Source organism: Microcaecilia unicolor, chromosome 4, assembly GCF_901765095.1.
Source record: "Microcaecilia unicolor chromosome 4, aMicUni1.1, whole genome shotgun sequence".
Taxonomy (NCBI): Eukaryota; Metazoa; Chordata; class Amphibia; order Gymnophiona; family Siphonopidae; genus Microcaecilia; species Microcaecilia unicolor.
Window position 1 is genome coordinate 139,941,810 of NC_044034.1, and position 26,209 is coordinate 139,968,018.

General features: G+C 45.8%; 1 protein-coding gene across 3 annotated transcripts in view; it reads right to left on the reverse strand.

Moving 5' to 3' along the window:
- Positions 1-300: 300 nt before the first annotated feature.
- Positions 301-26,209, reverse strand: part of PRRG4 (proline rich and Gla domain 4) — a 29,297-nt gene continuing 3,388 nt past the window's right edge. For all 3 annotated transcript variants that reach the window (XM_030200657.1, XM_030200654.1, XM_030200656.1), the window contains 4 exons: positions 22,132-22,295; positions 9,922-9,970; positions 6,619-6,748; positions 301-2,231 (listed from right to left, as the gene is read on the reverse strand). In XM_030200657.1, coding sequence (XP_030056517.1) covers positions 2,003-2,231; positions 6,619-6,748; positions 9,922-9,970; positions 22,132-22,295 — 572 coding nt within the window. In that variant the 3' untranslated portion in view covers positions 301-2,002. The remainder of the gene's footprint in view (positions 2,232-6,618; positions 6,749-9,921; positions 9,971-22,131; positions 22,296-26,209) is intronic.

Consider the following 26,209-nt stretch of genomic DNA (forward strand, 5'->3'; position numbering starts at 1 on the left):
GGTCATCTGGTCAGTTTGGGTACCTTTTCAAGGCTTGGTCGTGAAGAAAATGGACCAAGTAAAGTCGACCAAATGCTCGTCAGGGACGCCCTTCTTTTTTCCATTATTGGCCGAGGACATCCATCTCTTAAGCACACCCCAGTCCCACCTTCGCTACGCCTGACACGCCCCCGTGAACTTTGGTTGTCCCCGCGACGGACTGCAGTTGAGGACACCCAAAATTGGCTTTCGATTATGCTGATTTGGGCGACCTTGAGAAAAGGACGCCCATCTCCTGATTTGTGTCGGAAGATGGTCGTCCTTCTCTTTCGAAAATGCCCCTGAAAGGCAGTTAATAATAAATCCCAATAAAATAATTAAATGCTGGTCAGTATTTTATACGATGTCATTCACACACATAAGTGGGCACTTGAAACTATGTGGCTCCTTATAAAATTACTTCCTTAATGAGCAGATGCATACACAACATTCCATCACAATGCTCAGATTCCAAGCTTCCTCTTTAATTGGAATATTATATGCCTCCACACATAGGTAGGTTGGAAGCCCAGATATCATTATACAACTGGCAATCAAAATTTCAAATTTATTATTTAAAAAAGTCCAAGAATTTAAAAATCCCAAAAGTGTTTTAATTGAATTCAAAGTACTCTCAATAGAATTCTGAACTGGAACAAAAAACTGACGCTCTGGTTTACTAGTGCCGGCATGGCCCCCATTCACTTCGTAAACAGACCCGTGAATGTCAGCGGCAGAAATATGGTATATTCAACTCCAAGATCATCCAACAAGGTGCAAAGATGGCACACATAGTTTAATAAAACTGCAGATATCCTCAAAGGACACTGCCTTATCTTTGTACTTTTGGTTTTTTTTTCTGCTATTGTTATTTTTAACTCACATTTCACATACTTACTCTGGTTCTCACTGTTGCATGTTTGAAGCTTATGCCTCCTCTTTGTTTTTTGAGACTAAAATAAACCAGTGGAAGAACTTGGAAAGTGAATGGGTTAGATATGGAAAGCAGTGGTAAGAACTGGGTTGAGAGACTGAATAAACCTTATAACACAGCAGATCACAGGGTAGCTAGATTGCTACCATCAAGTCTTTTCAGAAATCAACTGGATTGTATTGGTAGGATGTTGGTGGCTGGAACTATCTGGCAAACAACATGTTTGGGTAGTGTGATTCATCTTTAAACTTTATCATACCGTTTTTCCAATAGACAAATCTTTTTTTAATTAATATTTTTCATAGATTCTAAATACGTTTTCTATCTTGATGATTCTTTAAATGATTTGTAATGGTTGTTTTAGTGTCTTCTTTCATAAATTTTTAAAAAGATTTTTTGATATAAAAATGTTTTTCATGTATTAAAGTTTGTTGTTTGAGTTTTGTCAATATAAAATAAACAGAGCTGAGCTGTGGCACTCTGAGGCAGTTTCCATTTACAAGGTGAAGTTAGTCAACAAATAAACTGGTAATTATTCTAAACAGGTGATAAACAGAAATACTTATAACACACAATGTGTGTTTGCTTGGCTCTATTCTAAACAGATTTGCTTGGCTCATTGTGCAAGAGGATCTGCTAGTGTTGTGAACAGTAAATAATTCAGTTTATAGCCTGTAATCCTGCAACACTAACTTGTTTTTGTGTCTCTCCATCTCCTCTCATCCTTTTAAAACACCGGGAATCCTCATACTGGATACTTGCATGTGAAGGGCAAAGAAAGGGCCCTTGAATATTTCCTTGCTTCATTAGCAGGTTGGTGAGTGGCTACTGTAGTCCAAAGAAGCAGGTCTGTATAGTAGTCTGTGAAGGATGGTAATATATTATCTGACCTACGCAGTATTGGTTTTCTCTTTATTGAGTTACCCCTCTCATCCAAGAGTTGCAGGTCTGTTCCCCTGGTGGAAGACTGATAAATGTTCAACAGTGGAAAACATGCTCCATCTCCACATTTTCTTGTTTTAAGTCAGATACAGTCTCACTCCTTAGAAGCTAGAGCGATTGTGGGTTAGGAAGGGAAATAGATTTTTTTAAAGTCTTCAGATGTTTTGTAATCCCTGGGTAAGGTGGTGGAGGTACATCATATGCTGCTGCTGACAATATTGCTTGTTCATAAGAAGGTGGGCTAGAGTCCTCCACACTCAAAGGCAGAGAAATGGGAGATAAAGAAACATCGTCTTGTCTTCTGGAGATAAAAGATCCAGAGTTGCTCCACATACGGCTGAAACAACAAACAATGTATCACTGCAAAGCCATGGCTCACATTAAACAAATACAGTTTCAAGTTACATCTTTACTAGCCGTTAAGCCCGTTAAAACGGGCGAGATTTCCAGCTACCCTCCTCGCCGCCGCTCCCTCCCCCCTCCGTGCCGGGCCCCCTGCACTGACCTGACAGCGCCTCTCACCTCCGTGTGAAAGCGCTGCAGGCAGCAGCAGATCGCTCTGCTGCTGCCTGCAGCGCTTCCACACGGAGGTGAGAGGCGCTGTCAGGTCAGTGCAGGGGGCCCGATATGGAGGGGAGCGGGGATGGGGGGGGAGGGGGAGGTTGGTGCGCGCGATGTTCGTTTCCAGGCTCCAGCGGCAGCGTCCGACAGTGACTCCGACTCCGTTTCCCTCTTTGTTCCGCCCTCTGACATCATCACGTCTTGACGTGAGGGCGGGACAGAGAGGGAAGTCTCTACTGCGCATTTGCAGGTGAGTCGGTCACTTGCCATTTATATGTTTGATTTGCTAGATCGCCAATCAAAATTAAAATCTGAGCAGTTTGTAATACTACTCTTTAAAATAAATAAAAACAAAACTATTAAACAATTACAACAAAATCATTCTGCTGCCAGAAATGTGATCCCATGCACATGTAGTTCTGTGTCTAGAAGAATCATATCTCAAAATCTTCAGCATCTTGAAATTAAAACAATCTCCATATAAGTGAACAGCTTATGAGTAAACAAAATTTTACTGGGGACATCAAAAAGTTAGGAGATCAGAATTCCTTATCATCCTTTCTTGACCAGTCCACACAAGTGGGTTATGACATCTTCCTACCAGTAGATGGAGATAGAGACACTAAATTCTTCCAGTGGTATGAGAGCTACTGCACCCTGGAACTCTCCAGTATTTCTCTACCTCTGGCAGATGACATGGTTGTCTAGGCTGGTGCAGTAGGTCTAGCCTAGTTCCCCAGAGTACAACCCATGGGCTGCACTCCTGTGTTTGAGTCTAAGGGCTTTCCTCCTGAGCCTGGGTCCATGGAGGTGCTTCATCCCACTGCAGCACCAAGCTATAGTCTATGGGCTTTTGCTTGGTGATGCTCCTGGGCTGGATCCTTGCAGGGCCCTTCTAGTCAGGGAAAGTGGAGGGATTTTGTCCCTTAGGCTCCCCTGAAACTAAAACACCGTGTTCAGAGCCCAAGGAGTAAGTATCTGCAGAGGTCCAGTAAGAACCATGGGAGCCAAGTATAGGGTCGTGCCCATGGGGGGGGGGGGGGGGGGGGAGGGGAGTGACCATGTGCAATTAAAAATCAATTCATTAGCACCTATTCTTCCCCTTCTGGATATCAAACATTGGTTAAGAATAGCCATACTGGGTCAGAGCAATGGTCTATCTAGCCCACTATCCCTTTCCAACAGTATAAAATCCAGGTCACAAGTACCTGGTAGAAACACAATTAGTAGTAACATTCTATGCTACTGATCCCAGGGCAAGCAGTGGCTTCCCCCATGTCTTTCTCAGTAACAGACTATGGACTTTTCCTCCAGGAACATGTCCAAACCTTTTTTAAACCTAGATAAACTGACCACTGTTACCACATCTATTCTTTGAGTGAAAAAAATATTTCCTCCTGTTTGTTTTAAAAGTATTTCCAGGTAACTTCATTGAGTGTCCCCTGGTCTTTGTACTTTTTGAAACAGTGAAAAATCGATTCACTTTTACTCGTTCTAAACCATTCAGGATTTTATAGACCTCAATCATATCCTCCCTCAGCCATCTCTTTTCCAAGCTGAAAAGCCCTAACCTTCTTTGAATCTTTTCTAATTCTGCTGATTATGTGCTCTGATCTCAAAGATGCCTACACCCACATCCTGATCCATTTCACTTCACAAAAAGTTCATACCAGTGCCAAGTTTTGACATTCAGGGTTTTAGCAACATCAAAAGGGGCATTTTCAAAAGGGACGTCCAAGTTGCGATTTGGACGTCCTTGCAAAATGGCGAAATCCAGGGGTGGGGGAACCCGTATTTTCGAAACAAGATGGACGTCCATCTTTCATTTTGAAAATACCATCAGAGATGTCCAAATCCTTAAATTTGGACGTCCTTAGATTTGGTCGTCCCTAGACATGGACGTTTCTGACTTTCGGTGATTTTTGAAACCAAAGACGTCCGTGTCAAAATTGGCCAAATGCAAGCCATTTGGTTGTGGGAGGAACCAGAATTTGTAGTGCACTGGTCCTCTGACCCTAGGGGGCACTGCAGTGGACTTCATAAATTGCTCCCAGGAACATAGCTTCCTTACCTTGTGTGCTGAGCCCCCCAAAACCCACTACCCTACTACTACTACTACTACTATTTAGCATTTCTATAGCGCTACAAGGCGTATGCAGCGCTGCACAAACATAGAAGAAAGACAGTCCCTGCTCAAAGAGCTTACAATCTAATAGACAAAAAATAAATAAAGTAAGCAAATCAAATCAATTAATGTGAACGGGAAGGAAGAGAGGAGGGTAGGTGGAGGCTTTCAGTCTAGATTTAAAGGTGGCCAAGGATGGGGCAAGACATAGGGGCTCAGGAAGTTTATTCCAGGCGTAGGGTGCAGCAAGACAGAAGGCGCGAAGTCTGGAGTTGGCAGTAGTGGAGAAGGGAACAGATAAGGATTTATCCATGGAGCGGAGTGCACGGGAAGGGGTGTAGGGAAGGACGAGTGTGGAGAGATACTGGGGAGCAGCAGAGTGAGTACATTTATAGGTTAGTAGAAGAAGTTTGAAAAGGATGCGAAAACGGATAGGGAGCCAGTGAAGGGTCTTGAGGAGAGGGGTAGTATGAGTAAAGCGACCCTGGCGGAAGACGAGACGGGCATCAGAGTTTTGAACCGACTGGAGAGGGGAGAGGTGACTAAGTGGGAGGCCAGCAAGAAGCAGATTGCAGTAGTCTAAACGAGAGGTGACAAGGGTGTGGATGAGGGTTTTGGTAGAGTGCTCGGAAAGAAAGGGGCGGATTTTACGGATGTTGTAAAGAAAGAAACCACAGGTCTTGGCAATCTGCTGGATATGAGCAGAGAAGGAGAGAGAAGAGTCAAAGATGACCCCAAGGTTTCGAGCTGAGGAGACAGGGAGAATGAGAGAGCCATCAACAGAAATAGAAAACGGGGGGAGCGGGGAGGTTTACCCACAACTGTACACCACTACCATAGCCCTTACGGGTGAAGGGGGCACCTATATATGGGTACAGTGGGTTTGTGGTGAGTTTTGGAGAGTTTGCTGTTCCCTCCACAGATGTAACAGGTAGGGGGGTATGGGCCTGGGTCCGCCTGTCTGAAGTGCACTGCAGTACCCACTAAAACTGCTCCAGGGACCTGCATGCGCAGTCATGGACCTGAGTATGACATCTGAGGATGGCACGACATATTGTGAAAGATGTTTTTTGAGGGTGGGAGGGGGTTATTGACCAATGGGGAACTAATGGGAGGTCATCCCTGATTCTCTTCGGTGGTCATCTGGTCATTTCAGGCACCTTTTTGTGCCTTAGTCGTAAGAAAAACAGGTCCGGGTGAAAACGTCCAAGTGTTCATCAGGGATGTCCTTGTTTTTTTGATTATGGGTCAAGGACGTCCAAGTGTTAGGCATGCCCAAGTCCTGCCTTCACTATGCCTCTGATGCCCCCTTGAACTTTGGCTGTCCTTGCGACGGACTGCAGTTGGAAATGTCCTAAATCGGGTTTCGATTATACTGATTTGGATGTCCTTCTCTTTCGAAAATGAGCCCACAAGTCTTCTCTCCCTGTGGTACACAGCTACTCATCTTCACAAGGAAAAATGTCTTCTGTTATCTGGACAATTTGCTAATACAAAAATTCCTTTCTTCAGGAGGCCAGCCAGTCATGCCTCTGCACAACACAACTTCTGGAAGCCCTGGCATTTATCATAAACTACCCCAAGTCAACCTTTACCAGCTTTGTGTGTTCAGTAGATAGGATCAATGGTCTATTCAATGTCACACACTTCAGTTTCCTACAGTTCCAGTTTAGAGACATTTTGACCAAGGGTGACATCCCTGATAGTTACATTGAACAGCTTGTGACTGATCTGTGCTCTATGAATTTGTCTAATTCCTTTTTGAACCTAGTTATACTATTTGCCTTCAGAATAAGGGTAACTCTAGCTTGTGTGAACTATGTTGTTTTGTTTCTTTTATACACAAAGCCTGATCATTTTTTAAATGCCTCCTAGTTCTTGTGTTATGCACTGCGAACTACATGTACTCATAACTTTAACCATTTTGCAAACACAGATAAGTTAGGAGTTGAGTGGAATATTCCTAGGTGTTACATTCAAACCACAAATTCATAGTCCCAGCAAATAAGAAAGTCATTGTTGCTTTGTAACTACATACCCTGGGTCTCTTCTTGTCCTGTGTCTCTTTGTGAAGAAATAGTAGCCCAGAAATGCGAGTATAACCAAAAATACTCCAGCAGCAACAAGGCCAGTTAGAAGTCTAATGGCGTCAACCTTCTGTGACCTGTCTTTTAAAAGAAACCAAATATTACTCATCAATCTTGATCTTTATAGCAAGATGCAAATTGTGCACTGCTGTCTTTCTGACAATCACTTGAGCCATGCACTAGTAAGATTTCTACATGCTAATTTACATAAAATGACATTTTTTAACCATCTGCATCAAATCACTACTGGTCTCAAATTTGAACTATTTAAGGAAACAGAGAAACAAATGGTAGAATAATGTGAGAATTCAACATTTATCTTACTAAAAAAAAAAGAAGCAAAATGCATGGCACAGTTGATATCTGGAATTTCTTGTAAACTGCAGATAAAACTGCTGGGAAACAAAATACTGTACCTCCAAAAGCAGCCAATAACAATGAGGAAAAGTATGTCTTTAGGATTTCAGGCCTGGCTCCCACTTTTCCCTCTCTGAGGTGATAAAAGTCCATAGGTAGCCTGTCAGAGAACTGTACCCACAGTAACTCCACGCTAAATGCTCTATATGACTTACAGACACTCAGTCTTGAGAATCACAGAGAAAATACGGGACCATTTCTAGGCTGGACTGAGGGTTGGTGGTAGAAGAAAAAGATTTTGCCAATCTCTGCTCCCCTCTCCCGTATGGAATGAAGTGGGAATGGAGGGCGGGGAGCAGGGATTGGCAGGTATATTCCCCACCTCTTACCACCACTGAGTCTACTTCCAGCAACTGGTACTTCTTCATCTAAAGGGCTGTAAAGAGACTGGTGCAGCCATACCATTCGCACTAAACTAAAGACAGCTCCAAGAATGTCTCTGTTTCACTTATTTTTGCCATCCGGGAGACCTTGTGAAGCATTTTAACTTCACCAGTTTTTAGATACAGCCAGTGGTAAACAGAAATAAAAACAAAACAGAGAAAAAATAAGATGATACTTTTGTTTCTTTTTGACTAACAATACATTTTGACAAATATCAGAATATATAAGTGCGTCTGGTAGCGCTATACAAATGCTAATAATAACTGAAACACACAAGCATTCCAATGACAGTCTCACAGGAAAAGGGTGGGGTGGGTTAGGTGAGAAACAGGGGCCCCGATGTTAATGCGCTAGAGGCCATTAGCGTCATACTAGTGCCGACATTTACCTGCGCAGAATGTTCAGAGACCTGGAGCACGGGAACAAATGAGCATGCAGACAAACAATGCAAGTAGCATGCTAATGTAGTCAAGTTGATGTTAATGAGGTCTTTTTGTATTTCTCCCCAATGCTTAGAAAAGAGTGCCCACAGCAAGTGGAGGAGTGGCCTAGTGGTTAGGGTGGTGGACTTTGGTCCTGAGGAACTGAGTTCAATTCCCACTTCAGGCACAGGCAGCTCCTTGTGACTCTGGGCAAGTCACTTAACCCTCCATTGCCCCATGTAAGCCACATTGAGCCTGCCATGAGTGGGAAAGCACAGGGTACAAATGTAACAAAACAAAATAATAACACCAAGTTGGAGCAGGCATTAGGGTGCTGGAAGAGAGGATTTCTTATGATTCTCATGAATCTCTCTGTAAAATCTGCCTGTTTTGATTGCTTTTGGAAGCAGAAGGAAGCCCATGCAAGCCCCTAAGCACTGGTCGTGAGAAACAGGAGACTCAAGCGAAAGAACACATTGGCGTCTGTTTCCTGCATCTAAATTTAAAGCGTCCATGCTAAAAAAAAAAAATTAAAACTGCCCAAAGTGAAAACACACACTTGCGTCTTGTTTCCTGCATCTAAATATAACCATCCAAACAAAAATAATTAAAAACTCTTATATTTAGGCCAAAGAAAACGGACGCCAATGTGTGCTTCGTGTTCAGGTTTTACCAGACGCATGTGCACAGGAGCCAAGCTTACCATAGAACTCTTCTGCACATGCTCCAAGCACAATCCTCCCACTGAACTCCAAAATGCTCAACGCAATGAGCACCTATATTTGCATGTCAGTAGTGCTGAGAATTAGGCCATTGTTCTTCTGCGCTGTTCCGGTGGTATTTTTACAGCACTATTTGAAACAGCGCCAGAGTTTTGAGCATTTTGGGTGTCAAAATATTTCATCATTTTAACTTTTCTTTTAGGAAGCTATCCAAACCTTTCTTAAACCCCACTAAGCTAACTGCTTTTACTACATTCTCTGGCAATGAATTCCAGAGTTTAATTACTCTGGAAGTGTTGAGTGAAGAAGTGTTTTGATAAGATTTTTCAATTGTTTTGCATAATCCTACGTGGGTTCTTCAGTCAGTTTCCTATAGTATGTGTTGTCTACAGTGCATTTTTGCTAGCAAAAAAAGGTGCCGGTACTCAAACGCCAGGCCACCCTTCAGGGATAGGGTGATCACTGAGGGACCCACCCCACAATAGCCTGTCCCTCTGCACACAGTCACAGAATCTATGATAAGGCAGATTTGGTGTGTAGAGCCTGAGCTCTTTCATTAAAACGTGGGGATCATGGGTCAATTTTAGCAGGTAACGGAAAATGTGCTGGTACTCACTCAGTATCCCCAAGTACCCTCTCAAAAAAAGCCCTGGTTGTCTGAGAGCTGTCTGTGTCCTCCTTTAGTGTATTTTTGTGTGTCCATAATCACTACAGAGCCTCCTTTGTCTGCAGGTTTGATGCCAATGTTTTGGTTATTTTGTAGGATTTTTTAATGGCTGCTCTTTCTGGTGGTGACAGGTTGTACAGAATTTTCTTTTGTTTGTTGGAAAGTTGTGATTTCACCCTATGTCTGCAACTTTCTATGTAGTCGTCTAATTTATTGCATTGCCAATCTTGTGGGGTGAAATACGTGCTCTTTTGTTTAAAATTGTGTTCCAGTCTGTTGGGAGTCTTTCTTTTGTGGAAATGTACTTTCAAGCACTGTTTTCTAAAGAATTCTTCCAGGTCTGAGTATTGTTGAATTTCATCTAGTTTGTTGGAAGGACAGAATGAAAGTCCTTTAGACAGTACAGAGGTCTCATGCTGTGAGAATTGGTAGTTTGAGAGGTTTACTATCCCTATTTGATTTGCACTTCCATCAGTTAGTCCAATAATAAAGGTATCATCTTATTTTCTTTTCTCTGGTTTGTTTTATTTCTATTTATTGCCTTTTAAAATGGACTAACATGGCAACCACATCAGTTTACTCTAGAAAAAGCTGGTAACAGGAAGTCAGGCAGCAACTGGTTCCATTAGCATCAAGACTTACCAGAGCTTGAGTGAGGGACTTTGGCAATATAATCCTTCCAAAAGGCAATCTAAGAAGGAAAACAAGTTATTATATTAATTTTTCAACTGTTAAATGCAATAGTTCAAATAGCACATGTAGCTGCCTTCATACAAATATGTCTCATTTGGCAGATGATCAAGGGGAAGAAAAGCAAGAAGTACTCCTTTTATTTGTAAACATTTAGGACCTCTTTTACTAAATTGCACTAGTGATTCCCACTCAACAAATGCAACACAGCCCATTGAATGAGCTATGGCAGATTTGCCATGCTGGGAATTGCTAGCGTGGTTTAGTAAAAGAGGCCCTTCGGAAGGCACAATATTTCACTGAAATATTCTGGCCAATTCCCTCTCCCTGTCAAATCGCGAGCCTTTAGTGTCTACATTGGACAAATCTACTAATAAATCTAAGAAGCACCTTTCTGATCTCATTTGCAACTTTCTTTAAATTAATCCCATTATTTTCTTACTCCTGTTACTCTATCTTATCTATCTATATGTTCCATCTTTGCTTTTACCCTAGGCTGTCTATGAAAATGTTTTATTATGTATTGTGTTGACATTGTAATGTAGCAAACTATGCCCTACTTTGTATTGTTGTTTGAATATTTTTACTGCTGTAACTGTTTATTGCTTATTATGTTTGACTTATTCTTGCTGTACACCACCTTGAGTGAATTCCTTCGAAAAGGCGGTAAATAAATCCAAATAAATTAATTAATCAAAAGAACAACAATTTAAAACTCATTTGTGCTTGATGGACCTCAGAGACTGTACAACAGCACAAAGCTATATGGAGTAAAATCACTATAAAAATATCACTCTGCTATAATGTAGCATGCTGAGAACTGAGACACCATATTCCTAGAGACACTCCCCACTATAGCCCTGCAGTGGATTCAGCTCAGCTGCAAGAACTGATGGGTGCATAACTCCTACAAGAAACCCCCAAACATGAGAAACAGTATTGATTGCTGCTAAGAATATAGGACACTATAAATTAAATAAATATAAGCCAGCTATTTTTCAGCCCTGTTCAACATGATACTTCCCCAGTCTTTAAAGTAATGCGAACTGGTTATGTAATAGTACATGCTAATTATATAAATCTCTAGAAACAAGTTACAGGTATGTACTAAGCACATTATAATTCATGAAAACCAAAAAATATATATCAGCACCCTTGAAACTATTACAGTTGTTTATTAACATAAGGTGAAGTCACACTAAAATATGGAATATATAGGGAATATATTCCATATTCTTTAAGGATATTTGTATTATTTAATTTAAGGTCATTATTCACATTTAATAATAGTTTCTATTTAGATAAATGTTAAATACAGTCCGACTTGAATGCTCTTAAGCCTCTCTCTCTTCATCAGTGATATGTACCTTTAATTTTGCGGTAAGAGTTTTCCTATGCCCTTTTACTAAGCTGCAGTTAAAGGGGTCCTGCGCTAGCGGCTGGTTTCGCTGTGTGCCAGGGCCCCCTTTTACCGCATTAGGTAAAAAGGCTGAAAAATAAATGGCCGTGTGGTAAGTTCGCACTTGCTGTGCAGCCATTTCGTGGGGAGGGGGGGGGGGGGGGGGGGGGGGGGGGAGGCAGCAATTACCGCCGGGTAACCCCATTAGGAAATATTTTAAAAATATTTCCGCTACCACTGGAAATGACACGAGCTGGAGGTGGAACTACCATCGACACCCACGTTGGGCCAGCGGTGGTTCCATATCATCATGCTGATCAATCCATAGACTGGTGGGTTGTGTCCATCTACCAGCAGGTGGAGATAGAGAGCAAACTTTTGCCTCCCTATATGTGGTCATGTGCTGCCGGAAACTCCTCAGTATGTTCTCTATCTCAGCAGGTGGTGGTCACACACAGCAGCAGCTCTGGCTAGGCCTCCAAGCCTAATTTTTAGGTTTTGTTGAGTGCCTGGGGTTGAGGGCTCTTCTTGAGCAAGTGCAAACCTGGTGGCGCCAGATCCCTCCTTTTCTCCCCCCTCCCGCTGGCTCCGTTAAAAAAAAAAAAAAAAAAAATTTTGGACGTCCTTAAGGGTGTTTATTTCGACGTTTATTTAAACGTTTATTGCAGCTACTCACTGGGACACCAGGTCGTTACAGCTCGGAGCGAGAAGCAGGTAATTTTTACCTTTTTATAGCGGGCAGGGGGTTCCCCGATTGATCTCCACGTGGCCTATGGCGTCGGAGGGCGAGGGCGCGAAGAATCGCTCCCCGGACCGCGTGTGCGCTTCTAGCGTGGATGCGGGGGTTTTAAAGTCTGATTCGCCCTTGTTGGGTGTCAGTTTGGAGGCCGGTCAGTGTCCCGGGTCTTCCTCCGGCGCGGCGGTTTTTCCCGCCATAAACGCCCATCCCCCGCTGCTCGCCTCCGCCATCTTGGCCGGCCACTCTGCTCAGACAGCTTCTTCTTGGGCCGCCCTTGAGCTGGGAGACGTTCATGCCATGGCCGCCCTTGATTTGGGCGACGGCAAAAAAGCGGCTAAAGTTAAGCGCCGTTCTTCCCGCGCGGCTCCTTCGCGGAGTGTCGCGCCGGACGCCATCTTGGATGCGCAGCATGGTTCTCCCCCGCTCTTGCGAGCGCCGGTTGAGGGTGCATCTAGGGCTGTGGCCCAGGCTGCTGAATTGCACAGTTTGGGGGGTTTCTCCCCCGAGTTTATTTTGCTGCTGCATCAGGCCTTCCTTATGCAGAACGCTGCCCCTTCTCCCTTGTCCGATAAAGGGGTTGAGGCCCCCGGAAGTAAACGCCCTCGGGTGGATGCCCAGGCCTTAGAGGATGCTGTTTCCTCTGATGTAGATGAGGGCAGCGTATCTGGGTTCTCCCAACGGTCCTTTGGGGATTCCTTGGAGGAGACGGATTCCCGCTCGGATGGAGCGGATGACCCCTCTGCAGCACGGATCTTTCGCTCAGAGGATTTGCCCAACCTGTTAATGCAGGCCATGAGCATTTTGAAGATTTCCTCTCTGGAGGACGTCTCTCCCTCAGCCCCTGTTGGCTCCGCCATTATGCTGGGGACTAAGTGCCCGCCTAGAACCTTCCACGTGCATGATGCCATGCACACCTTAATTTCGGCTCAATGGGATGTCCCGGAAGCGAGCCTCAAAGTGGCTAGGGCTATGTCCCGCCTCAATCCTTTGCCTGAAAGTGAACGTGAGGCCTTTCTTTGGCCTACCGTGGATTCTTTAATCACTGCGGTGACTAAGAAAACAGCGTTGCCGGTGGAAGGTGGCACGGCACTAAAGGACGCCCAAGACAGAAGATTGGAAGTGGCTTTAAGGTCGTCCTTCGAGGCGGCTGCCTTAAGTTTGCAGGCCTCAGTTTGCGGCTCCTATGTGGCCAGGGCGTGCCTGACGATTGTGCAGCGGGCTTCCCCCTCAGATCCTTCCTTGAGGGCTGACTGGCCGGCCCTGGAATCGGGCTTGGCTTATTTGGCAGACTTACTGTATGATGTCTTGAGAGCCTCGGCTAAAGGTATGGCTCAGACAGTCTCTGCGCGGCGCTGGCTTTGGCTGAAACATTGGTCTGCGGACCACGCCTCTAAGTCCCGCCTGGCTAAGTTGCCTTTTAAAGGCAAGCTGCTCTTTGGGGTCTAGCTGGACAAAATCGTGACCGATCTCGGCACGTCTAAGGGCAAGAGGTTACCAGAGGTCAGGGCTCGGGCCAGTGCTCGCCCCGGTATCTCGAGAGGACGGTTTCAAGAAGCCCGTCGGTACCGCCCGGGCAAGTTGGGCTCCTCTGCCCCCTCTTCCTTCAAAAGGAACTTCTCCCCCAAGCAGCATTGCTTTCGCAGAGACCGCCGTCCCGGAGGTACGCCCTCCGGTCCTCCCCCAGGGTCTCATACCCAATGACGGGGTCCTGGTCCATGGCCCAGTGCAGATTGGAGGACGCCTGTCCTCGTTTCTGGGTGAGTGGACCAAAGTAACTTCAGACGCTTGGGTGCTGGAAGTCATCAGAGACGGCTACAAGTTAGAGTTCTGCCGGCCCTTAAGAGACGGGTTTGTACTTTCTCCCTGCAAGTCTCCGGTCAAAGCTGTGGCAGTGCAGCAGACCTTGGACAACCTGATCCGCCTGGGTGCGGTCGTTCCGGTGCCAGAAAATCAGATTGGCAAGGGACGTTACTCCATTTACTTTGTGGTACCAAAGAAAGGAGGTTCTGTCCGGCCTATCCTCGACCTCAAAGGGGTCAATCGGGCCTTGAAAGTGCGGCACTTTCGCATGGAGACTCTCCGCTCTGTTATAGCGGCAGTGAAGGCAGGAGAGTTCTTGGCTTCCTTGGACATCAAGGAAGCGTACCTGCATATTCCCATCTGGCCTCCTCATCAACGCTTTCTGCGTTTTGCAGTCCTGGGCCGACACTTCCAGTTCAGAGCCCTCCCTTTCGGGTTGGCTACTGCTCCGCGGACCTTCTCCAAAGTAATGGTGGTCATCGCGGCCTTCCTGCGAAAGGAAGGAGTACAAGTCCATCCTTATCTGGACGACTGGTTGATCCGAGCCCCCTCTTATGCAGAGTGCGGCAAAGCTGTGGACCGGGTGGTTGCTCTTTTGAGCTCCCTGGGGTGGATCATCAACTGGGAGAAGAGCCAGCTGCGCCCGACTCAGTCCCTGGAGTATCTGGGAGTTCGATTCGACACCCAAGTGGGCAGAGTGTTCCTGCCAGACAATCGGATTGTCAAGCTTCAGGCTCAGGTGGACCAGTTCCTAGTAGCCTCTCCTCTTCGGGCTTGGGACTATGTGCAGCTGTTGGGCTCTATGACGGCCACGATGGAAGTAGTGCCCTGGGCCAGGGCTCATATGAGACCACTACAACACTCTCTGCTGCAGCGCTGGACTCCGATGTCGGAGGATTATGCTGTGCGCCTTCCCTTGGACCCAGCAGTGCGCAAGGCGCTGAGCTGGTGGATGCAGACAGACAAGTTGTCTGCAGGAATGCCTCTGGTGACCCCGGAGTGGATTGTCGTCACGACGGACGCCTCTTTGTCGGGCTGGGGAGCCCACTGCTTGGGAAGGACAGCGCAGGGGCTCTGGTCTCCTGCAGAGGCAAAGTGGTCTATCAACCTCCTGGAACTCAGAGCCATTCGGTTGGCGCTTTTGGAGTTCATCCCGGTACTGGCGTTGAAGCCGGTACGGGTCCTGTCGGACAATGCCACGGCTGTGGCCTATGTCAACCACCAGGGAGGTACCAAGAGCGCCCCTCTAGCCAAGGAGGCCATGAATCTATGCCAGTGGGCGGAAGCTGTCAGCGGCCCACATTGCCGGAGTCATGAATGTCAAGGCGGACTTTCTCAGTCGCCATACCTTGGAGCCCGGAGAGTGGCAGCTATCTGCTCAGGCGTTCTTGGACATCACGAAGCGCTGGGGCCAGCCGAGCCTAGATCTGATGGCGTCATCGGCCAATTGCCAAGTGCCGCGCTTTTTCAGCAGAGGACGGGACCCTCGATCCCTGGGAGTAGATGCTCTTCTCCAACAGTGGCCGACACAAGAGCTTCTCTATGTGTTCCCGCCCTGGCCCATGTTGGGCAGGGTGCTAGACCGGGTGGCAAAGCATCCAGGCTGGATAATCCTGGTGGGTCCGGACTGGCCCAGACGTCCCTGGCATGCGGACTTGATCAGGCTCTCAGTCGACGATCCTCTGCGGCTGCCAGTGGAGCACGGCCTGTTACATCAGGGTCCCGTGGTGATGGAGGATCCCTCCCCCTTTGGTCTTACGGCCTGGCTATTGAGCGGCAGCGTCTGAGAAAGAAGGGCTTCTCAGACAAGGTCATCGCCACTATGCTGAGAGCGAGGAAGCGCTCTACTTCTACTGCTTATGCCAGGGTTTGGCGTATCTTTGCAGCGTGGTGTGAGGCAGGCTCACTTTCTCCCTTCACTGCTCCAATTTCTTCAGTGTTGGCGTTCCTGCAAGAAGGTCTGGAGAAAGGCCTGTCGCTCAGTTCCCTTAAAGTCCAGGTAGCGGCTCTGGCTTGCTTCAGGGGCCGCCTGAAGGGTGCTTCCCTGGCTTCGCAGCCAGATGTGGTGCGCTTTCTCAAGGGAGTTAATCACCTGCGCCCTCCTCTGCACTCAGTGGTCCCTGCGTGGAATCTCAACCTGGTGCTAAGAGCCTTGCAGAAGCCGCCTTTTGAACCCTTGTCGAGGGCATCTCTGAAAGACCTGACGTTGAAAGCAGTCTTTTTGGTGGCTATCACTTCAGCCAGAAGAGTTTCCGAGCTCCAGGCGCTCTCATGTCGAGAGCCTTTTCTGCAGTTCACTGAGGCAGGAGTGACTATTCGCACAGTGCCTTCCTTCCTGCCCAAGATTGTTTCTCGCTTCCATGTGAATCAGCAGCTCTGTCTCCCTTCCTTTTGTAGGGAGGACTACCCAGAGGAATACTCTGCTCTCAAATATCTGGATGTGAGACGTGTCATCATCAGATACTTGGAAGTGACCAATGATTTCCGGAAATCGGATCATCTGTTTGTCCTGTTTGCAGGTCCTCGTAAGGGTCTGCAGGCTGCTAAGCCTACAGTGGCAAGATGGGTCAAGGAAGCCATTGCAGCGGCTTATGTGGCCGCGGGGAAGGTGCCGCCTATCCAGCTGAAGGCTCACTCCACTAGAGCTCAGGCGGCCTCGATGGCAGAGGCCGGGTCCGTCTCCTTGGAAGAGATTTGCAAGGCGGCAACTTGGGCATCGGCCCATACCTTCTCCAGGCATTACCGCTTGACTGTGGCTGCTCGGGCGGAGGCCCGGTTTGGAGCTTCAGTGTTGCGGTCAGGGATTTCAATGTCCCGCCCTGGGTGAATACTGCTTCGGTACATCCCACCAGTCTATGGATTGATCAGCATGATGATATGGAAGGTAAAATTATGTATCATACCTGATAATTTTCTTTCCATTAATCATAGCTGATCAATCCATAGCCCCTCCAAGATATCTGTACTGTTTATATTCTGGTTGCATTTCAGGTTCAAGTTTAGTCTTCAGTTCCTGTTCAGGAGGACTTCGTGTTAAAGTTTTTGAATGAATTCTTCATGAGTTGAGACGAATTTGTGTTACAGTGAGCTGCTGCATTCCTCTCCCCTCCGTTTTACGGGGCTGGATTGAGACTTAAATTCTGCCGGTGCTCCCTCCCGCTTCGTGCGGCAGTAGGGCAGCTTTGTACCCCTCCCGCTTCGGCGGTGTTAGGGTCAGTCAGCTCCTCCCGCGGTTGCAGGATAAGCCAGATCCCCCCGCATTGGCGGGTATGGTGTCCCTCCCCCGCTCCGCGGGGATGAGCTGGACGGATTCCCCTCCCCCACTTGTGTGGGGATGAGCTGGGTTAATTCCCCTCCCCCGTTTCGGCGGTGGTGAGCTGGGCAGAGTGTCCCTTTGTGGGTGTAATTCTCTAAGTGCTGAGTCCTGCGGATGGAGCTTGGATATTGACATACTGAGGAGTTTCCGGCAGCACATGACCACATATAGGGAGGCAAAAGGATTGCTCTCTATCTCCACCTGCTGGTAGATGGACACAACCCACCAGTCTATGGATTGATCAGCTATGATTAATGGAAAGAAAATTATCAGGTATGATACATAATTTTACCTTCCGGGTTGCTGCGCAGCAACCCTTTAGTAAAAAGGGTCCCTAAGTGTGTGTTAATATTTAACACCCTGTAATAAAAGGGCCCTTTAATGTGAGCTAATAAATACATATCACCTAATAGCTCCATGTTTTGTGCCTGTTTTTTAAAAGCTCACCAACAAGGCACCTTATAAGAGACTTTTTACCAATCGGATAAAGATTTAACAAGCCAGTTATTCCTCCCATCTAAACAGATCTCATACTAATTTTATTGGACCTTTGGAAATAAGGCCTCAGGAGCTTATGTTAGCACTGGATAGTGGATATTATCAATTGTCATCAGTTTCCAAGTTTTCCGAGTGCCTGCCATCCTGCTTATCAAAAGGGTTTATCTGAGTGGTTTACAATTTTAAATGGGTGCATAGAAGAGGCACAGAGGAAATGTTAAGTAATGGAGGACAGTAGGAGGAGGTAGATGAAAAATGAACTACAACATATATTGTAGAAATGCATTAGTATCATAGCAATGTTATTTGAATGTTCTAATCGTGTGTTTATTAGATATTCCATCACTATTATGCTGACATATACAGTGGTGGAAATAAGTATTTGATCCCTTGCTGATTTTGTAAGTTTGCCCACTGACAAAGACATGAGCAGCCCATAATTGAAGGGTAGGTTATTGGTAACAGTGAGAGATAGCACATCACAAATTAAATCCGGAAAATCACATTGTGGAAAGTATATGAATTTATTTGCATTCTGCAGAGGGAAATAAGTATTTGATCCCCCACCAACCAGTAAGAGATCTGGCTCCTACAGACCAGGTAGATGCTCCAAATCAACTCGTTACCTGCATGACAGACAGCTGTCGGCAATGGTCACCTGTATGAAAGACACCTGTCCACAGACTCAGTGAATCAGTCAGACTCTAACCTCTACAAAATGGCCAAGAGCAAGGAGCTGTCTAAGGATGTCAGGGACAAGATCATACACCTGCACAAGGCTGGAATGGGCTACAAAACCATCAGTAAGACGCTGGGCGAGAAGGAGACAACTGTTGGTGCCATAGTAAGAAAATGGAAGAAGTACAAAATGACTGTCAATCGACAAAGATCTGGGGCTCCACGCAAAATCTCACCTCGTGGGGTATCCTTGATCATGAGGAAGGTTAGAAATCAGCCTACAACTACAAGGGGGGAACTTGTCAATGATCTCAAGGCAGCTGGGACCACTGTCACCACGAAAACCATTGGTAACACATTACGACATAACGGATTGCAATCCTGCAGTGCCCGCAAGGTCCCCCTGCTCCGGAAGGCACATGTGACGGCCCGTCTGAAGTTTGCCAGTGAACACCTGGATGATGCCGAGAGTGATTGGGAGAAGGTGCTGTGGTCAGATGAGACAAAAATTGAGCTCTTTGGCATGAACTAAACTCGCCGTGTTTGGAGGAAGAGAAATTCTGCCTATGACCCAAAGAACACCGTCCCCACTGTCAAGCATGGAGGTGGAAATGTTATGTTTTGGGGGTGTTTCTCTGCTAAGGGCACAGGACTACTTCACCGCATCAATGGGAGAATGGATGGGGCCATGTACCGTACAATTCTGAGTGACAACCTCCTTCCCTCTGCCAGGGCCTTAAAAATGGGTTGTGGCTGGGTCTTCCAGCACGACAATGACCCAAAACATACAGCCAAGGCAACAAAGGAGTGGCTCAGGAAGAAGCACATTAGGGTCATGGAGTGGCCTAGCCAATCACCAGACCTTAATCCCATTGAAAACTTATGGAGGGAGCTGAAGCTGCGAGTTGCCAAGCGACAGCCCAGAACTCTTAATGATTTAGAGATGATCTGCAAAGAGGAGTGGACCAAAATTCCTCCTGACATGTGTGCAAACCTCATCATTAACTACAGAAGACGTCTGACCGCTGTGCTTGCCAACAAGGGTTTTGCCACCAAGTATTAGGTCTTGTTTGCCAGAGGGATTAAATACTTATTTCCCTCTGCAGAATGCAAATAAATTCATATACTTTCCACAATGTGATTTTCCGGATTTAATTTGTGATGTGCTATCTCTCACTGTTACCAATAACCTACCCTTCAATTATGGGCTGCTCATGTCTTTGTCAGTGGGCAAACTTACAAAATCAGCAAGGGATCAAATACTTATTTCCACCACTGTAAAATAATGAGTGGAGTGGAACAGGTGGATGTGAAGCGTCTGTTCACGCTTTCCAAAAATACTAGGACTAGGGGGCATGCGATGAAACTACAGTGTAGTAAATTTAAAACAAATTGGAGAAAAAAGTTTCTTCACCCAATGCATAATTAAACTCTGGAATTCGTTGCCGGAGAACATGGTGAAGGCGGTTAGCTTGGCAGAGTTTAAAAAGGGGTTAGACGGTTTCTTAAAGGATAAGTCCATAAACCACTACTAAATGGACTTGGGAAAAATCCACAATTCCAGGAATAACATGTATAGAATGTTTGTACGTTTGGGAAGCTTGCCAGGTACCCTTGGCCTGGATTGGCCGCTGTCGTGGACAGGATGCTGGGCTCGATGGACCCTTGGTCTTTTTCCCAGTGTGGCATTACTTATGTACTTATGACATCGTATTACACCTCTGTTATTTGACTTTCACCGCTGTTAAATGTGTATATTTTTGATCCTGTTTCATTGTGTTCCTATTATTAGGTTTTAAATTTGCTGTTTTCAAGTTTACCTCATTTAGGCAAAAGGGTGCCTGCGCTGGCGTTAGCCTGTGTTTTTGAGGCGCGCCTAGCCCCCTTTTACCGCAGCGGGTAAAAGGTAGGTCTTGTCTTTCTGCAGGAAATGGTCGTGCGGCAAGTAAAGCACTTGCCGCATGGCCATTTTGGTGGGGAGGAGGGAGCCCTTACCACCACTCATTGAGGTGGCAGTAAGGACTCCCGTGCTAACCTGGCAGTAACTGGGCAGCGCGCGGCACTGCCTGATTATCACCGGGTACATGCTGGCGCTACAAAAAATATATATTTTTGTAGCACCAAATATGATGGCACACTGGGGGATGGAACTATCGCCGGGCTTCTGTGGTAGCCCAGCAGTAGTTCCTTTTTAGTGAGCAATAAGCCCATGTTAGGCTTACCGCCACTTTGTAAAAGGGGCCCTAGGGCTTCTTTTACAAAGCCGCACTAGTGATTCCCATGCGGCAAATGAGAGGAAGAACGTAGGAACTGAATGGACTTTTTATAATTTGCTGCACCAAGAATTGGTAATGTGGCTTTGTAAAAGAAGCCCTTATTGCAGGGACGTAGCTAGGGGGGCCATGGGGGCATGGGCCCCCACAGATTTAGTTCTGGCCTCCTCTACTTTTGACCCACCCGTCGACCCTCCCCCGCCACTTTTGACCCGCCGCCGCAAGGTACCTTTGTTGGCGGGGGTCTCCAACCCCTGCCAGCCTTAGTCTTCTTCAGTGCCAGTCTACGGCGCGTTCCCTGATCTGTGCTGTGAGTCCTGACGTGCTGGAGCGTGCAGGACGTCAGGACTCACAGCACAGATCAGCGAATGCGCCGGAGACTGGCGCTGAAGACTAAGGCTGGGGGGGTTGAGGACCCCCGCCAGCAAAGGTACCTTGTGGCGGTGGTCAAAAGTGGCAGGCAGGGGGAGGCAGGCTAAAATGTGCCCCCCCACCTTGGGCTCTGGACCCCCCTCCCGTTGAGGTCTGGTTATGCCCCTACCTTATTGTATTTATGTTTACACTTGTACATTTTACTATTGTTATGCTGTTAACAAAACTGTAAGTTTGATGTTAAACTGTACCTACTGTACACCACCTTGGGTGAATCTCTTCATAAAGGCGGTTAATCCCAATTAAAAAATATATGATAGGAAAGATAAGAAACTGGAGTTGACCAAAGGAGGTGGGAAAAGGGGTAAGTGTCATACCCTGCAGGCTCATGCCTGGAGTAGTCTACTAGCTTAGGTAAAGTAGTCATTGAAAAGGAAGGTTTTCAGATCAGATCTGAATTTCTCTAGGGAGGTCTGCAGTTGTAAATGGGGCGGTATTGCATTCCAGAGATTAGGGGCAGTCATTGGAGCCGACTCTGTGAGTGCTTGAGCACCACCAATATTGAGAAAATTCCTTGTATGTGTCCAAGGAGGGGTTATTTTCATTGGGCTTAGCACCCCCAATAATTTTGAAAAGTTGGTTCCTATGGGGGCAGTGACAGAGAAGATGGAGTGGGGGAGGGGGCTACTATCATAAGTAATTTGTCTGAAGACGGGACCTCTAAGAGATGCTGTTGCAATGATCTAATTGTGTGGAGTGGGGAATACTTGTCATCAAATGGGATAAGGAGAGTGGGAAGCCCATAACAGAATTGTGATTATCAACAGTTCTGAGTTAATTTCTTCTTCAAATTTTCAATTTTTGTATTTTTAAATATTCATAAATAATCAGTAATTTTATCTGTACTTGGCCAAAAGTTCTTTCAAAGTGTCACACTAAAGCAGGAAACAAGAACACGACCTAAATCCATGAATCCTGAGCTGTATCATGGAACACTCTTCACTCATCGATAACTTGTTTGTTTTTCAGGCAGTATATAAATACAAAGTTTCTGTTTCTAATGCTGAAATAAACGAGACTATAGTACCGTTTTATCATGCTCCCCAAATATCTCACTTGCTTCTTCGTAACTGCAGATTTCTTCAAGGCATTCCCGTTCAAGGTTCCCTGGAGTAATCATTTCAAAATCGAACTGGTTGTAAAGGAGGCGACGCACAAGGAACATGCTGGCCTCCTCACCATTTGTGAATACTGAAAGTAGAGAAAATACACTGCAGATTAATAGGCATCATATTTAAACCATCAGGATAAAAAGCAATGTGTAATATAATGCCTGACAAATTGGGAAGTAGTTAGGAAATATTTGAAAAATGAGATAGATTCAAGCTCTTGGGTGTGCAGGGAGGAGGGTAATTGTGGGAAAGCTCCGTTACTCCTCATATATGAGGTTTCCCTTATCATGTTATCTTTGGGGTCCTTTTACTAAGGTGCGCTGAAAAATGGCTTGCGGTAGTGTAGACCTGAGTTTTGGGCGCATGCTGATCCATTTTTTAGCGTGCCTGTAAAAGAGGCCTTTTTTTTTGCCGAAAATGGACATGCGGCATAATCAAAATTGTCGCACGTTCATTTTGGGTCTGAGACCTTACTGCCAGCCATTGACCTAGCAGTAAAGACTTACGCGGTAACCGGGTGGTAATGACCTACGCACACCAAATGCCACTTGGCACAAGTCAGTTACACGTGCCCAAAAATAAAAAAAATATTTTTCAGACGCATGTATCAGATATACGCCAAAAATGAAATTACCGCAAGAGCCATGTGGTAGTCGGGTGGTAACTCCATTTTGGCACACATTGGATGAGTGTAGATGCTTACGCGGCTTAGTAAAAGGACCCCTTTGTGAATAGTAAGAGTTTGTAAGATAAATGATTGAATCCCCATAAGTAATGTTTTAAACCCTGCTAAATTTCTTTTGCTTCTTTTTCGTGAGATTTGTGTATTGGTTATATTGTCTTGATCGGTGCTCTGTGTTTTTCATTGATATTTGAAAGCTGTGTTTTTAAATTTGTTATTTAAGTGGTCTTAATAATTTATTGGAAGATTTTTCTGGGGACAATGATGAATTTTGTAGGTCACCTTTTTCTTGTTGATTTGGGTGACATTAGTTTTCAGCACTCTTTTTTTTGTCTTCTTTTTTTTATATATAATGGTAATTTTTTATTAGATATACATTTCCTAGTGTTATTGAAATGAAAGAGAGCAGATAAATAACAGTGAGGATTCTCAGACTGTTCAGTTCATGGAGTCTTTGGTCTAGTCTGGACTGTTATTAGTTAAAAACAGAACACTTCCGCATATACACCTTACCTAAAACTAGAGGGGTGCATGGGAACCCTTTCATCCCCTTTTGTTTGTGGGATGCATGTCTTCCCCTTCTCTCCACCCCCATCCGACATCTTCCTTATCTTCCCGGTCTACTATTAAAATACATTTTTCTTTGCAGGGGTTCACCGGTGTGGCAGCAATTCTGATGTGCTGCCTGCAGCCCTCTTGGTGCTTTCCCTCTGCCACGGTCCACTCAGGCAGAAACAGAAAGTTGTGTCAGAGGAGGCCAGACCGCATCTGAAGGAAAGCCAGAGGGAGCCACAGGCAGCACATCAGAATCGCTGCTGTGCCAGTGACTCCCTGTGAAGAAAAATGCATTTAAAAAGTAGACCGGGAAGGTAAGGGATACATCGGATGGGGTAGAGAGAAGGGGAAGATATGCCGTCTCACGGTGGGGTGGGGGTGGACACCTTCTGTAGGGCCCAGGGCAGCTGCCCTGTTTGCCCCCCCTAATATTGGCCCTGGGGAGCAGTGACAGGATCCAGCCTCTATAAGCCTATTCAAAGACATGAATTTCAAAACTACCTAAAAAGCCCAAAAGGTACAGTTTAGGGGGTGTGCATTCACGAGCTTTCTTTAAAATCAAGACTAACTACGGTGTCTGACTATACACTCATTCTGCACTAGCTTTCTACAAACACTGTAACTTAGATCAGTTCCTTATATCTTGTTCAACTTTATTTATTTTTTTTGTTACATTTGTACCCCGTGATTTCCCACACATGGTAGGCTCCATGCGGCAGGCAATGGAGGGTTAAGTGACTTGCCCAGAGTCACAAGGAGCTGCCTGTGCCGGGAACCGAACTCAGTTCCCCAGGACCAAAGTCCACCACCCTAACCACTAGGCCACTCCTCCACTTTGCCTTGAGTTTAGCCACCCATCTAGTTATCCCAACTGAATCTGTCCCACGCATCTTGTCCCCATCTATATATCTGCACTTGACCCCTTGGCTTCATGGTAAGCTGTGTTGTAGAAAAGCATTAGCATCAGATCTATGTTACTTGAATGTTCTAATGTGTGCTTATTAGATGTTTCATTAGTGCGCTATAGAAATGCTAAATAGTAGTAGTAGTAGTATTAGTATTGTGTGTAGTATTATATCTCTGCTATTTGAATTTCAGTGCTGTTAAATGTGTATATTCTTGACACTGTTTCATGGTAGGCCTATTATTGGGTTTTAATTTGCTTTTTTTCAAGTTTACCTCATTTATTGTATTTCTATTGTTATGCTGTTAACAAAATTGTAAGTTTTATGTTAAACTGTACCTGCTGTACACCGTCTTGGGTGAATCTCTTCATAAAAGCGATAAATAAATCCCAATAAATAAACTACACTTTTTTGGCTATTCACATCCCTAGTATATAGTCAGGTCATAAGGCAATAAATAGAAGAGTGTTAGGATTATACCAGCAGACTGCACTCAAGCTCAACCCATCCACACAGTACTGATGGTTGCACATGGTGATGCTAGAAATACAGTGGGGGAAATAAGTATTTGATCCCTTGCTGATTTTGTAAGTTTGCCCACTGACAAAGACATGAGCAGCCCATAATTGAAGGGTAGGTTATTGGTAACAGTGAGAGATAGCACATCACAAATTAAATCCGGAAAATCACATTGTGGAAAGTATATGAATTTATTTGCATTCTGCAGAGGGAAATAAGTATTTGATCCCTCTGGCAAACAAGACCTAATACTTGGTGGCAAAACCCTTGTTGGCAAGCACAGCGGTCAGACGTCTTCTGTAGTTGATGATGAGGTTTGCACACATGTCAGGAGGAATTTTGGTCCACTCCTCTTTGCAGATCATCTCTAAATCATTAAGAGTTCTGGGCTGTCGCTTGGCAACTCACAGCTTCAGCTCCCTCCATAAGTTTTCAATGGGATTAAGGTCTGGTGACTGGCTAGGCCACTCCATGACCCTAATGTGCTTCTTCCTGAGCCACTCCTTTGTTGCCTTGGCTGTATGTTTTGGGTCATTGTCGTGCTGGAAGACCCAGCCACGACCCATTTTTAAGGCCCTGGCGGAGGGAAGGAGGTTGTCACTCAGAATTGTACGGTACATGGCCCCATCCATTCTCCCATTGATGCGGTGAAGTAGTCCTGTGCCCTTAGCAGAGAAACACCCCCAAAACATAACATTTCCACCTCCATGCTTGACAGTGGGGACGGTGTTCTTTGGGTCATAGGCAGCATTTCTCTTCCTCCAAACACGGCGAGTTGAGTTCATGCCAAAGAGCTCAATTTTTGTCTCATCTGACCACAGCACCTTCTCCCAATCACTCTCGGCATCATCCAGGTGTTCACTGGCAAACTTCAGACGGGCCGTCACATGTGCCTTCCGGAGCAGGGGGACCTTGCGGGCACTGCAGGATTGCAATCCGTTATGTCGTAATGTGTTACCAATGGTTTTCGTGGTGACAGTGGTCCCAGCTGCCTTGAGATCATTGACAAGTTCCCCCCTTGTAGTTGTAGGCTGATTTCTAACCTTCCTCATGATCAAGGATACCCCACGAGGTGAGATTTTGCGTGGAGCCCCAGATCTTTGTCGATTGACAGTCATTTTGTACTTCTTCCATTTTCTTACTATGGCACCAACAGTTGTCTCCTTCTCGCCCAGCGTCTTACTGATGGTTTTGTAGCCCATTCCAGCCTTGTGCAGGTGTATGATCTTGTCCCTGACATCCTTAGACAGCTCCTTGCTCTTGGCCATTTTGTAGAGGTTAGAGTCTGACTGATTCACTGAGTCTGTGGACAGGTGTCTTTCATACAGGTGA